Source organism: Aythya marila, assembly GCF_965140915.1.
Source record: "Aythya marila genome assembly, chromosome: 1".
In the NCBI taxonomy this organism is placed as follows: domain Eukaryota; kingdom Metazoa; phylum Chordata; class Aves; order Anseriformes; family Anatidae; genus Aythya; species Aythya marila.
Window position 1 is genome coordinate 78956663 of NC_139042.1, and position 13239 is coordinate 78969901.

Below are 13239 nucleotides of genomic sequence, written 5' to 3' on the forward strand. Positions count from 1 at the left end.
TCCTGTAGGTGGTGTGTAAACTAATATAGAAATTAACACAGCACTATAAATTTAGCACGTATAAGGAAAAGCAGATGGTACTGCTGCGATTGGACACGTCATTGGAGCATTCTAGAGCATGCCAAGTCTTTAATCTGTTACTATATGCACACATTACTCCACTACTGAGCTCTCAGTAGACTGGAACATGTAAAATGCACAAATGACAACTCTCTTTGCTGGGTTTTAAACTGGGAATAAAAGAAAAATCCCACTTTAAGGTTTTGCTTTTTGCACTTATTGTGTTCATTTTCCAAAGTCTCAAAGTGGATTTGGTTGCAAGCTCTGGGCAGTCAGAACAAAGGCACAGGAGGCTCCATGGGCCAACAACGCACTTGGCAATCTCCAGCTTTCTGCACCGGTAGCAGGGCATGCGATATATCATGAACAGTAGTACAAATGCATGGTGATACTTTTCAAAATGCTCTGTCATACTGGAAACTCTCTGAGCAATTAGGAGCTCTATGGTTATGCAGAAGTGGAAGTAGGCTTTTCACTAAAAAATTAAACAATTCCTGATTATTCTTAAAAGGTCAAATAACACCTCTCAGATCAGAAGTGGTCTTGGCAAGGTGTAGCTCTACTTTAATGATTTGACTTCTCTTTGGAGGAAGAGAATTTAGCTGCAGGGACCAGAAAGGGGCAAGAACAGGCAGGGGTTGAGGAAGTAACTGAATTTGACAAGCAGAATGTGGAGGTCGTGTGTTTGGAAATGAGCAAGGGCAAAAGCATCAAAGAGGATGTACGCAAGAGCAGAACTGAGAATTAATGAGGCAAAATGTATAGTAGAAAAAAATAAAAAGGCAATCACAAAGAAAAGAGACAGCTGTAGAAGGAAGGAGACAGCCTGAGAGTGGCTATTGAATACCATTTCCTAATTGATTTGCTTGTATTTCTCATTAGTGATTTCAAGACACCATTCATGTTTTCAGCTCAGAGGACAAGCAAATCAGGTTAAAGTCTACTCATTGTGAATGCACAGTGTGTGGTATGCTACTATGCACTCCCAAAATAGGTTGATCCCCCAAAAAGGTTGCTCCCAAAGTCATCATGTTGCTTGATCTTGGCATAACATTTCTGCCTGTTGCTCATGAGGCTGTTGGAGGTCCAGTGAAGTAGAAATCCATGCTGCTGGGTCTCCCTTGGTCCAGGAGGGCTCCTACACTACTTCGTGCTCTGAGTTAGGGGCACATTTGCTGAACAAAATCCTTCTCCAGATCTTAGTCCCTCCCAGAATAACACCTCAAGATCAGGTGGTCTTAGGCCCTCAAAGTGAATCCTGATCTCCTCGGTACTCCCAAAGACAGGCTTTTCTCCAGCTTTGGGAACACTGATTTAGGACTTAATGTTCCAGAACACGTGAAAGATGAAACATGCAATATACACATTTGGGGAAGGCTACTGGAATAACAACTTTTTGGCATAGGGTGTTCTCATGCTGTCTCCTCTAGATAAATTAATTGGATATTTCTTCTCCCGTTCTTCTTAATCATCTTGAACAAGCCTTGAGATCAGATGAGCATCTGATTTCCTCTCTCAAGAATGCCTCTTCCACTGCTATAGTCATTCTTCCACATTTGGTCTGCCTGTGCCTTTTATATACTATTAAATCTACTGTTTCACTTTATCTTTTAATCAGTTTTGCCAAGTAATAAAAGTCCACCACAAGGTGATCTATTGCTTAGCTACTGGTCTGGGTAGATGGTCCTTTTGGAGAGGTGCCAGCACCCCAGCAAAGAGCCTGTTCATAGGCAGAGAGGATTGGGAATGTTTAATGACTCTTGCTTGTGCATCCTGTATGCCTGCTCCTCAGAACTGCAGTCCCATCTGAAGGGGAAAAACAAGCAGAAAAGCTAGCAAAATGGATGTTGTAGCTTCAGAAATGCTCCAGAGAGAGCTCCAAACATTACACTGGAATACAGCAAATCTATCTCTGCATTTCTCACTAATATGTGACTTGACCGAATACAAAAGGCATTAGATTACTAAATTAAGTAGATGAACATATGCATATATGTGTACATATATCTACACGTGTGGGTGTATACAGACTATGTAAGTGTGTATATATATCTTTGTGTTTAATACAGTAGAAGAAAAACTATCAAACTCATTTTAAATGAAATCTTATTTCATTTTTGTTGTATTCATATTTCCAATGACCTTGTAGGATTTGTGGATTTATTACTTACCAGATAAAGAAAAAAAAAAAATCTGTGTAAAGATTAGACTATGAAGTTGCTATAGCATTGAGTGCCATTGATTTTAACCCCATGATTAATGTTTATTTTGCCGTGAATAAATAATATCAGACCTTTATGGAACAACCCTCTTAAAAACAAATCAAGATGAAAATAAGGAAGTGGATTTGTGTAGTAAATTTCTAATATATTCAAACTGTCGAGATGTTTCTAAGAAGCCACAATTTAATTTCAGAAACCAAGTCTGAAGTGCAGATAGCTGTAAAATAGTTTGTTTAACCAAATCACGCTTCAGAGCAAAGTAAAAACAGCTAGAGAAACGCAGATTGAGATCTTGGCTAACAAGAACTAAATGATATGCAAAGCCAGAAAGGATAATTTGTGTAATAGAAGATAAGAAAACCAACCCCAAAACATTATTTATTGGGAGTCCATATTAATAACTGATAGCTGGAAAAGGAAGGCATTGATTTATCAGTTGGCTTGTCTCCTCAGGAAAAAAAAAAAAAAAAAAAAAACACAAAACTTATAAAATTTGCATGTGAACACTTCAAGATGTTGCAGATATTCCTGACTATTTTTAGCTGCACAATTTAAATTATTAATATAATTTGCAATATTTAATTTGTTTTGTGCAGTATTTGCATAAATTAAATGCATGAAGTCTGTCTGAGAAAGCTCTGGCAATCCGTTTCTGTGTTTACTGGGTTTTGTGCTGGATGCTGTTGTAGCAAAGGACTTGAAGGAAAGAATCCTTCCACAGAAAGAGAAAAAAAGCCTGGTCTTCCCCTTCCCCTTCCCCTTCCCCTTCCCCTTCCCCTTCCCCTTCCCCTTCCCCTTCCCCTTCCCCTTCCCCTTCCCCTTCCCCTTCCCCTTCCCCTTCCCCTTCCCCTTCCCCTTCCCCTTCCCCTTCCCCTTCCCCTTCCCTTTATCCCCCATGCAGGGCTGCAGAGGTGCAGGGGAAGCCTCTCTCCTCTCTTCTCCCCCCAGCTTCCCACAGATGCTCGCCACTCTCAGCATGCACTGAGTAGGATGCTACTGGTCCTCAGTGGTGGGCATTGATATCACAGGTCACAACTCTGCATCACTAGCACCTGGCTCAGGCAGGGAGGATGATGTACGCTGTCCCTGGGCTGTCACAGTATGGGCTACAGGGCTGGCCCCAGTTGCCTGGCCCCAAAAACTGGGGAGCTGGGGGAACTGAAACCCAAGTCTGAAAAACTGGCTAGCAATGTATTGTTCTGGAGGATAATCTGCATAAATCAAGTGTCGAGTGTCATTTCTGGGCTTTGTACACAGATATACATTTTTTTTTTTTTAATTTTGGCTGTTTGACAAATGAGATACTCTGAGATGCTGAGGTCAGGGCACTGGGGTACTCTAAAAAAGCAATCTAAAATGATTACAGCTGAGGCAGGGAGCAGCGGAAAATTTCCCAGAGGCACAATAAAAACTATCATCTTCCCCAAAATATTTAAATCTTCTTTGATAAAAGCACCAGAGAACCTTTTGGGAAAGCTCCCGAGGGGGCAGGCACTCAGGAACCCCCTCCTGCAGCTGGGGGCCGCAAGCTCATGTCTCCTGCATGCTGTGGTAGAAAAGGCAGTGGCTGTTTCCCCTCCAACAGTCACACAGGGGGCTTGTTTCACAAGATATGTCCTGGGACAGGACTTTCTGGGTGGGCAGCGGGTGTCAGGGCAAGGAGGAGCTGCAGTCTGAGGATGGGGCTTAGGTACTGCCAGCTGCAAGTGGGGGAGAGTCTGCTTGTGGTGCAGCATGTCTATCCTGAGACAGCCGTTTTGCAGAGAGCAAGAGGAAGCAGCAAAGGTGGGATTTAGGTAAGTTTCCATTGGTGTTCCATTGGTAAAATGTCAGAATAGCCCCATGTTTAAACACTAGCTTTGCAGTTTATTCTGCTTCACATGCAGACAGGATGAAGAGAAACTAGTCACCCCATATCCACCAGACTTCTGCAGATTATCCTTCAAATCTGGGTCATTAATGTGGATCTCTCTGATGTATAACAGACTGATGTGCCATTGCCACTGATAAACTGGCAAAATGAGTCTGTATGGCACTCGTAGATTACTGAGCCTGGGCACTGTCATTTAAAACAAATGGAAACTGAGGCATAGTTCTTCTGTGCCAGAAATAGATCTGTTCTTCTTTAGCATCTATAACTGTCTATCAGAATACCTATGGTGCTTTGCAAAACAGCATTTCATCTCTTTTTCCCTCCCTCCCCCCAAAAAAATTAAAATATTAATCATATTATATATAAAACATGAAATTGAATAATAAATTTATATTAAGTGCATTTAAGAATTTGAGAGAAACAAGTCTTGCTTTACTAAAGAAGAATTTTTTTCTTGCTTTCTTTTTTTTTTTTTTTTTTTTTTTTGTAATAAACCAATCACCCTTACTAACTGTATAATCTCTATTATTAAAGATTTTCTTGAAAAATTTAGGTACCACTTAAAGATATTTCAAGGCAGGAAAATATTTTTGCTTCCCAACATGTTTAAATTATGTTACTCTTTCAGTTGGATAATGCTCAATTCCTACTCAACGAGGGCAAAACCACATTAACTACCATTTCATTATTGTATTAACAACAGTTCACTTGCTGTTCTTACAGAAAGAGTAAGTAAATCAGTCATGCTTCAAAGATTCTTCTGCTGTTTATTGGAGATAGGAGGTATTATTAAACACAGCTTTCTAAAACAAGCTTAGATTTGTCCATTGGAAACCCTTACTGAAGACCGCAATGACTGATTTTTCTTCCATTAATTAAAATGTTGATGCTGTGTATAATACAAGGTCTGTTTCACTTAGATTTTATAAGGCATGGGTGTCCAAATGAGAGAAAAACAAACCTCACTGAGCAGAAAAGTTTGTGTTAAGAGAGGTAGAAAAGGAACAAAACCACTGTTACACACAGAATGATGCATCCTGACAGAGCAATATCACTCAGGACGATCAGTGAAAGATTTCTTATGTTTTTGATGAAACACCTAGGTGAATATTTAGGAAAAAACAATACTTAGAGCAAGTTAGGGGCCCATCTTGATCAATACTTTGGGACAGATTGCAGTGAGAAAGTAACAATTTTACATTATTTTCTGCTCCTGAACCTTGATTGAGGAGAGGAAATGGCATCTGGTGTAGGTGAACTAAGATCCACATCAGGAAGGAACAAACTAGAGATCAGGTTCCTGAGATCAGGTTCAAGAAGGAAAAAAAACAGAGAAGTCTGTTAATGACCAAATAGGTTTGCTATGTGAGAGTCATCACTTTCTGCCTCAGCTGTGTGAAGAGGAGAAAAAAAAAAAAAAAAAAAAAAAAAAAAGACTCTCAAAATACTGAAAATCAGTGGAAATGCAGAGCATTACAATACTAGCTCCAGCTCCCAGCATATTACCAAGAGATGGGAGATCTTAATTCTCATAAGACATGCCATAGTGAGTGAAAAGTGACTGGGCATGGATGTTGAGAAAAAATTGTATTTAAAACCTCCAGGTTCCTCCAGAAGGACTTTTCTGTATTCTGAAAACAAGGAGCTAAGGGTGTACTTTTTCATGAACTAAGGTTGCACATTCAATAGCCACACATAGGTGTATATTTCCTGAATCCGTGCCATTGTGCTATTTTCATCCTCTAAATTGTTCTAACACAATGATTTACACAGGTAAATGAAAGATAATTTCCTCCTAAAAATAAATTTTCCTTTTCTTCCTCCTTGTGTCATTGTGTTTTATCTTATTTCCTGCATTGGAAAAAAAAAAAAATAATAATACTATAACCTATTCATTTTCCCTCCGTTAATTAATTTTCACTGTGATTTTATGATATCTGTAATATTCCCCTGTCCTTCAAACACAGCTTTTCTAAGCTGAAGAGATCTCATCTACTTTGGATCCCTACATACATAAAAAGTCTTTTATAATTGTTGTTGTTTCTCTTTGTACTTTATATTATTCTGCTATGTCTTTCCTGACTTTGTATGACTAGAAATGTTCCTCAGGTTCAAAAACTGTTCACGCTTTAAGTGGACAAAGTGGCAGAAGGACATTTTCTGATTTGTTTGCCTGACTTCCATTTAGTAGTGAACTGATGTTTTCAGTCATCTACATGGTAATTCCCACAGTTCTCACCCAAGAAAGAATGCATTTGAGCCAATTACTGTCTATGTCTAATCAGGGTTACCTTTTGCAATGTGCTTTAGCTTGCCTTTCACCTACTGCTATTTCATTACTCAGTCACTCAATATTTAGAGATCCTTCTGCTTGGTTGAAAGTTGTCCATTCTGAATAGCCTGTTTCTCCTGCATACCTTCACTTGGGGAAAAGACCTTTTCCTCAGATCTTTTATAAATCTCTTCCTTGCTGCTGGTTCTAGTGATGATGCTTGGAGGATCCTCTCCAGCAAATCCCTCAGTTATAAAACGGATCTTTTATTCCTAAAATCCATTACTGTCTTTTAAACAGTTAGCCTATGAAGTCTATGAAAGGACCTTTTCTCTGACAGTTCACCTGACAATTTAACTTTCTGAGGGCCTTCTGTGGGGAAGCAATAAGGTTTTGAAAATCCAACCATGCTTCTTGGCTGAACTACCTCCATCACTTATTCACTGACTCCTGAGAACAGAAATCATGTGAGCATGAGTGTCTTTGCAAAACCACACTGTGAATTATGTAAGGTACTGAGAGATGGGAGTTGTTTCAAAATCATAATGATTTAGGAATGAAGTCTCTGAAGTTATTTTGCTGTCTAATTCATATCGATTCCATTTTGCATTCAAGTCTAAATTTATTGTGGTTTTCTAACTTTGTGCTTATGAATGCCAAAAGGAAAATTTTCCTGATGTTCTCTACCCTATAGCTAAAATTAATTTCCTATGTCCTTGAAATTTAATTAAACTAGATAGTCTTTTAAATCGTTTGCCCACCATATGTTGGAAAAAAGAGTAGCAAAATTAAATGAATAAATCACATCAGAGAGTAAATTAAATACACCGTTTGAAGCCAGCCTCTCTCTCATTTTCCTCATTGTTAAAACTGAGTCAGTTCTGACAATAAGCATTTAAAAGTGTTCTGGACAAAGAAATTCAGAATGCATTGTATAGAAAGCTGTGCAAGCAAGGCAGAGAATGGACTGATTTTCTAAAGTGTTTTTCCTGTTCATGGTTGCTTTGGCATGAAGTTGATGGTATGAGTTTCATTCCAAACCTGACATAGTAGAAAATAAAGCTTTTCAAAGATGGAATATGAAGAAAGAAAATCATGTCAAAAATATGATCCTTCTGATTTAGATGTTGTCTATTGTAAAGCAAGGACAAGAGAATCTAATGCCATTATTTTGTAAAGCAAATAAAATTATTGTATTCATAAAAGGAATTAAAATTTTTGAGGAAAAAAAAAATAAACACATCTTTCTTGATGAAAATTGGTTAAAGTCAACATCTAAATAAGTTTGGTATGACACCATACGATAATACACAAAAACCTATTTAGAAAATTATGTGGTGTTGAAAATGCATCTGCAGAAACCATTTGCCCAACTCTCAGGAAATGTAGTTTTCAGTGGATAGTTCCTGTAAAATACTCAGGAGTGTGAACATCTGAGAGAAAAACAGCAAAAGAACACTTTCATCTTGCTATTTATTTCTTTTCTGTTTTTAAATCTAGCTTGTGTCTTTATCAAGGGCAGATTGAGTTATGGGGTGTGTAGTATGCAACACTAACTTTACATCCCTTTAGAAGGACAAAGTCTTTCACTTCAATGTCAGTGGATTTTGCCACTCCAGTTGATGTCCAGTGGCTTCTACCCACTCTTCGATTTTAGCTTCAAAACCTGTGAAAACAAAAAAGTGGGGATTGAAGCAAGTGAGATCCTGTCCGGTTTAAAACAAATGCAAGTTTTATGTGTAATCTGATGAAAACAAAGATCGAAATGTTTGCAAAGTGGTTTGCACTATTCTACCAGTGACTAAGCTGGTGAAAAGCACTAATTGAGGACTGTCTTTGGATGAGTCTGCACTGTAGGTTATGTGAGATTGTACAAACTGAATATGATGTCAGGAGTGAGGAGGAATTCTGCAGCCATGTCAGAAGGTACCCTAGGTAGTTTGCCCAGTAGTTCTTCAAGCCTCCAGGTGAAAGGAAAATGTGCACTATGTTAAGAGAAGGTACTTGAGGTGAATTCATCTCAAATACTGAAATGTGAAAAAAGGGTTCTCTTTGTCAAAGGATCTACATTTGGTATTTTATCTCCATGACTCTTCCCCAAAGTCCTTTATGTATAATAGAATGTTGGAAGATACTCTGAAACATCAAATTATGTCTTTTCAGTAAGACTACGGTGTTTTAAAGAAAATCTCTTTAACCATGTCTGTATTGATAAAATTAAGAACATTGGGGATTTTATTGTTCCTAAGGCCATGAGGTGTCACCACATGGCTTATGACCACAGAGTGTAGTGCTAGGCTCCAGTGGACCAAATGTATCTTGAAGAAAGCTTGTCCATATTGTCCACACCGGAGTAAGACAAGCTGCATGGACCCTGAAGTTCCAGTTCTAGAGTTTACCCTCTGGGTTCTTTTTGTTCAACAGCAGAAAGAAAGCCTTACATTCCCTCCTGTGTCATTTTGGGTGGAGCAGGTTCAAGGGCTCAGGGCACCAACAGGACACACACCTGACTGCATTCTCACTGGAAACCCATAGACATGTGGTTCTTGATCTCCACAGGGTTTTGTTTTCAGCTTTCAACCTTATTGACCTGTTTCATGAAAGACAGCAGAGACCTCACCACCCTGAGGTCTTTCAAGTGATGTCTGGTCAGGTGGGAGAGCTCTGATGGTGTCAGAGCTTGCCAGTGAGACTTTAGGTGCAGGCAGTGTTTAGAGGGCTGGTGGGTGCCAGACTGCAAAGCCACTTCAACTCTTGCTGGATTTTACCACTGGAAACAGTATGGTGGAGATGGAGCTGAAAGCTATCTGTGGGTTGAAAGGACTGTGGCTTTGCTTGCTTGCAGAGGCACTTTGATCAGAGAATCACAGCATAGTCAAGGTTGGAAGGGACCTCTGGAGGTCATCTGGTCCAGCCCCCTACCAAGCAGAGCCTTAGATGATCACAACAACTGCAATCCTTAGGTGTCAGTAATACTGAGTTTTTGTAAGAGTGGAATATCAAACATGGAAAAGAATAGCGTGGAGACACAGCGCCATTCTCTTCATTAGTTATTAGGCTTTGAAAAGAGTTTTTCTGGTAAACTTAAGAAAAGGAAAGCTACATAAATTCTCACTTTTTGCAAACAGCAAAGAGCTCCATGTTGGAAGAGCAGGCAACAAGCCAACAAGCTGATGCAAACTTTGATCAGGGAGAAGGAGATTCAAATCTACTCAAGAAGAGAAGGCAACCAAGTTTGTACTCATATCCCAGAAGAATGCTGTACCTCTTGTATTCAGTGTAAACTGAATTTAGGATTGAAGTCCTAAATAATAAAAAAAAAAAAGATAGCATGGGAACTGGGCACACTTTCCTCTGGGTTTTGTAAAAATGAAGTGGTGCAGCCAACTGTCTGTAGGGCAAAATACAGGGCTCTGAATACTTTTGGAAAATGGGTGGTTCCTTACAGATAAGGGCTGGGTGCTGAAGGCCTGGAAGAATGCAGGTTAAAGGTCCATGTCCCTAATCTTAGGTGGCTTCCCACTGGAATTACAACAGTGTAAGCTCAGAAAAAATGTTATAACATTGAAGATGAGTTGCTCAGCCCCACACAACAAAGCTGTGGCACAGCAGGGCATGGAAGTCTGGGCTTTCCAAGTCCTACACTGACATTTTATTCCACTCCCTTTCCCCCACTTCTCCCCCCAGGTCCCTCACAAGTAACCAAAATTAAACTTAAAAAAAAGAATGAAGCACATATGGTAACACAGCTGTTGAAAATCTATTACCCTTTTTAATCACCTTTTATGTCCTGAGCAGACATTTTATCCTTCAAACTCAGTAAAAGGGAAAGTGCTGCAAGGAAAGCAGAATCCTGTATTATTGGAGGACTGTGTGATGTTACTGAGTTATGCAAGAGAAGTCTTGCATAGGACTGCCCACAACTTAGTTCTCAATGGATTTATCTTTAAATCGTCTACATATTTATAATCACTAGGACAAGGAGAACTTTGTATTTTTTCACGGAGGAACTGCAAACTCTAAATAAATAAAATTGAAAAAAGAAAGGACCAAGCTTCTTTGCCTTAGTGATGATGAGCTTCAGAGATGGAAGGGATATAAAACATGGAGAGGTGCTCAAACAGTCTTACAATAAAGCAATTATCCACCTATTAATGTGTACACTGTAGAATAGTCCTCAGCCTGAAGTGACAGGAGCTCAAAAGCACTGTTTATTGCCTATCCTCCTTCCATAACCACTTGCATCACCTCAGAGTGACTATTTCTCATTTGGTAGCCTTGGATTCCACTATTGGTTTTTCATATTTGCATGTCAACTCCAAGGTAAGGAGAGCAAGCCTGGTGATATATACAATTCCAATGCTGAAGACAAGGAGAGAGCAATGTAATTATGAAAAGATTTGCTTCTGTGAAGGAGCAGTGATTTGCATCCCGACTTGGTGTAAATTGTCCTCTGTCCCCATCCCAAGTTCAGCAAACTTCAGTATTCAGTATCTTGCTACTCTGATGTTTTTTTTTGTGGTCTCTGATTCTCCGTTAAGATCAGAAGGCTGTGGGTTAGCAAGAGATAAGAGGGAGTATTCCCTGTGAGTGAGTGGGCTGCTTGTGGACCCAGGAAGAGGTCATTTAAAGTCAACAATGAAGTATCTGTTGGTTAAAGAGAATGTCTTTAACTAGGGCAAGCTGCTGGAACTACATTTCATCACTGCTGGAATGAAAAAGAGTAGAATTACTTATTTGCTGGTTTTGTATCCTTTGTGGAGGGCTGCCAGTAACTGTTAACTCATATATTACTGTGCTATCAGACAGGAGAAGTGAGAATTTACCAGCACAAACAGACACAAACCTTTCATCACATGGTCATGATGATAAAGTTAAGTTACTCACCTTTCCAAAAACAAATATTACCCACTCAGACAAGAGAAAAAAAATGGATTTTTGCAAGATGGTGCTATGTTAGCTTGCAATATTGTACCTGTTACCACCACTAAGTCCAAATGCTCAGTGTGTTTTGAAGTATTGATTCTAGGAGTATTCCTACAAGCACAGGGGTGGGGGAGGATGTGATCAACCCTTGTTTTGCAAATCAAGGATGGGGTTGCAAGGCTGCAGCTAGACTGAGCCAAGTGTATTCTTTACCATGATCTTGGGCCCCTGGATCCCATGGTTGTTTAAATCAATATGGCCAGAGCAAACTCTCTGCTGCCAACATGACCAGGGTTCCTCCTCGCAGTAAGCCCAAGGAGAACAATAAGAGTCTTTGAAGTCATATCTCTTCCTATGGGGTAGGAAGAGATGGGCTGTATCCCTTCCTCTTCTGTGGGGATTGGGGCACTGCTGTTTCCTCTGTTGGTTTAGCCAGAGAGAAAGTAAGGCAGTCACCGAATTTCCATGTCTTTTCTTGTGAGTTTTAATTGCTCGCTTGTCTTTTAAATCTGGATTTTGTATCGTAGTTAAACAGCTAATTCACTTAGGTGGTTTGGAGGGGTGCACATCAAATATTCAGGTATATGGCATGCTTGATAGAGAGGAGATTGTGTCCTATTGTCTTCTTTGACTTATTTGTCTTATTTATCTCTCAGGAAGATGAAGTTGCTCGTGACAGTCGATTCAATTTCAGTGGCTATGGCATGGGTCACTGTCTCCAAGTGAAAGATGGCACAGCAGTCAAAGCTGCTCCACCTAACCCACCGCCAGCACCACCAAAGGATTCAGATTCCATCAAAAAGAAGTTTGTTGACCGTGCAAAAAGGATTGATACAATATCTCGTGCTGCATTCCCACTCGCCTTCCTCATTTTCAACATCTTTTACTGGATTACATACAAAATTATACGGCATGAGGACATTCACAAGAAATAGGCAACTCTGGTTTGCCAGGACTACTCAGCCAAAGTGATCCACATGTAAATAAACAGTGAAATGTCTTTCTGTCATTTGGATTAAAGGTTTCTTTTTCCCCTCAGGACTCTGAAGAGAAAATGAAAGAGAAAAAAAATTATAGAAGAAAAGTTGATTGCATGAAACAATATGCCTGAGAACAGTCAATAAGGGGTCCCTTTATGTACTCTCAGTGTTCTTCTTCCAGAATCACCATTAATCAGACATCTGTAAATGGGGCCAAATTTTACCCAACTTTATCACCAAGATATTATTGTTTGAAACATAAGAGAATCAGAAAACAAACAATCCTCCTAAAGCATCTACCAAGAGACTGTGGTGGCTACAGTACAGTGAGTTATAAGAGGACCAAACTTTTTCAGGATAATGTTGCCTTTCTATTTGAAACAAGTCTACTGAGCTACATTCCATGACCATGTCTGTAGTTAGTGGTTTCACCAAGGAGTCCTTCTTTTGTGGGTTGTAAATTATTTCTACTGACAGGGGAGAGAAGAAAAACAAAAGAAAAGAAAAACAAAGCAAAACAAATGAACACACAAACAAACAAAAATGATTTATACTTTATTATCCTCGTGGGTGTGCATTTTAATATTATCTTGCTTTACTAGAATTGTAATTTTGGGGTTGAACTTGTGTGTCGTGTGATTTATTTGATAGCTGACACTCCAAAACCAGTGAAACTGCCCAGTTTATTTTTGTTGGAATACAGTGCACTTACTTCATTTTATTTCTGCTGATTTTACATGCAACTTGAGGTGCCAAACTGTATTTTACCTATTGTGCTACCCTGTACCACGCTACTTAGTAAGAACTTGTTTCCTCAAAGGTGTAGCTCAGTTTAGCATTGAGTTTCTATTATTGCTCTCATTGTAGCTGTGATCAATAGCTCTATAGGTAAACACAACTTGTTTA

The 13239-nt window shown here is 39.4% G+C and overlaps 1 protein-coding gene across 2 annotated transcripts in view; it reads left to right on the plus strand.

The window, feature by feature from the left end:
* GLRA2 (glycine receptor alpha 2) overlaps positions 1-12288 on the plus strand; it is a gene marked incomplete at both ends in the record, with an annotated part of 130177 nt that extends 117889 nt beyond the window's left edge. For both annotated transcript variants that reach the window (XM_082753525.1, XM_082753524.1), the window contains one exon: positions 12010-12288. In XM_082753525.1, the coding sequence (XP_082609651.1) occupies positions 12010-12288 (279 nt within the window). The remainder of the gene's footprint in view (positions 1-12009) is intronic.
* Positions 12289-13239: the final 951 nt, after the last annotated feature.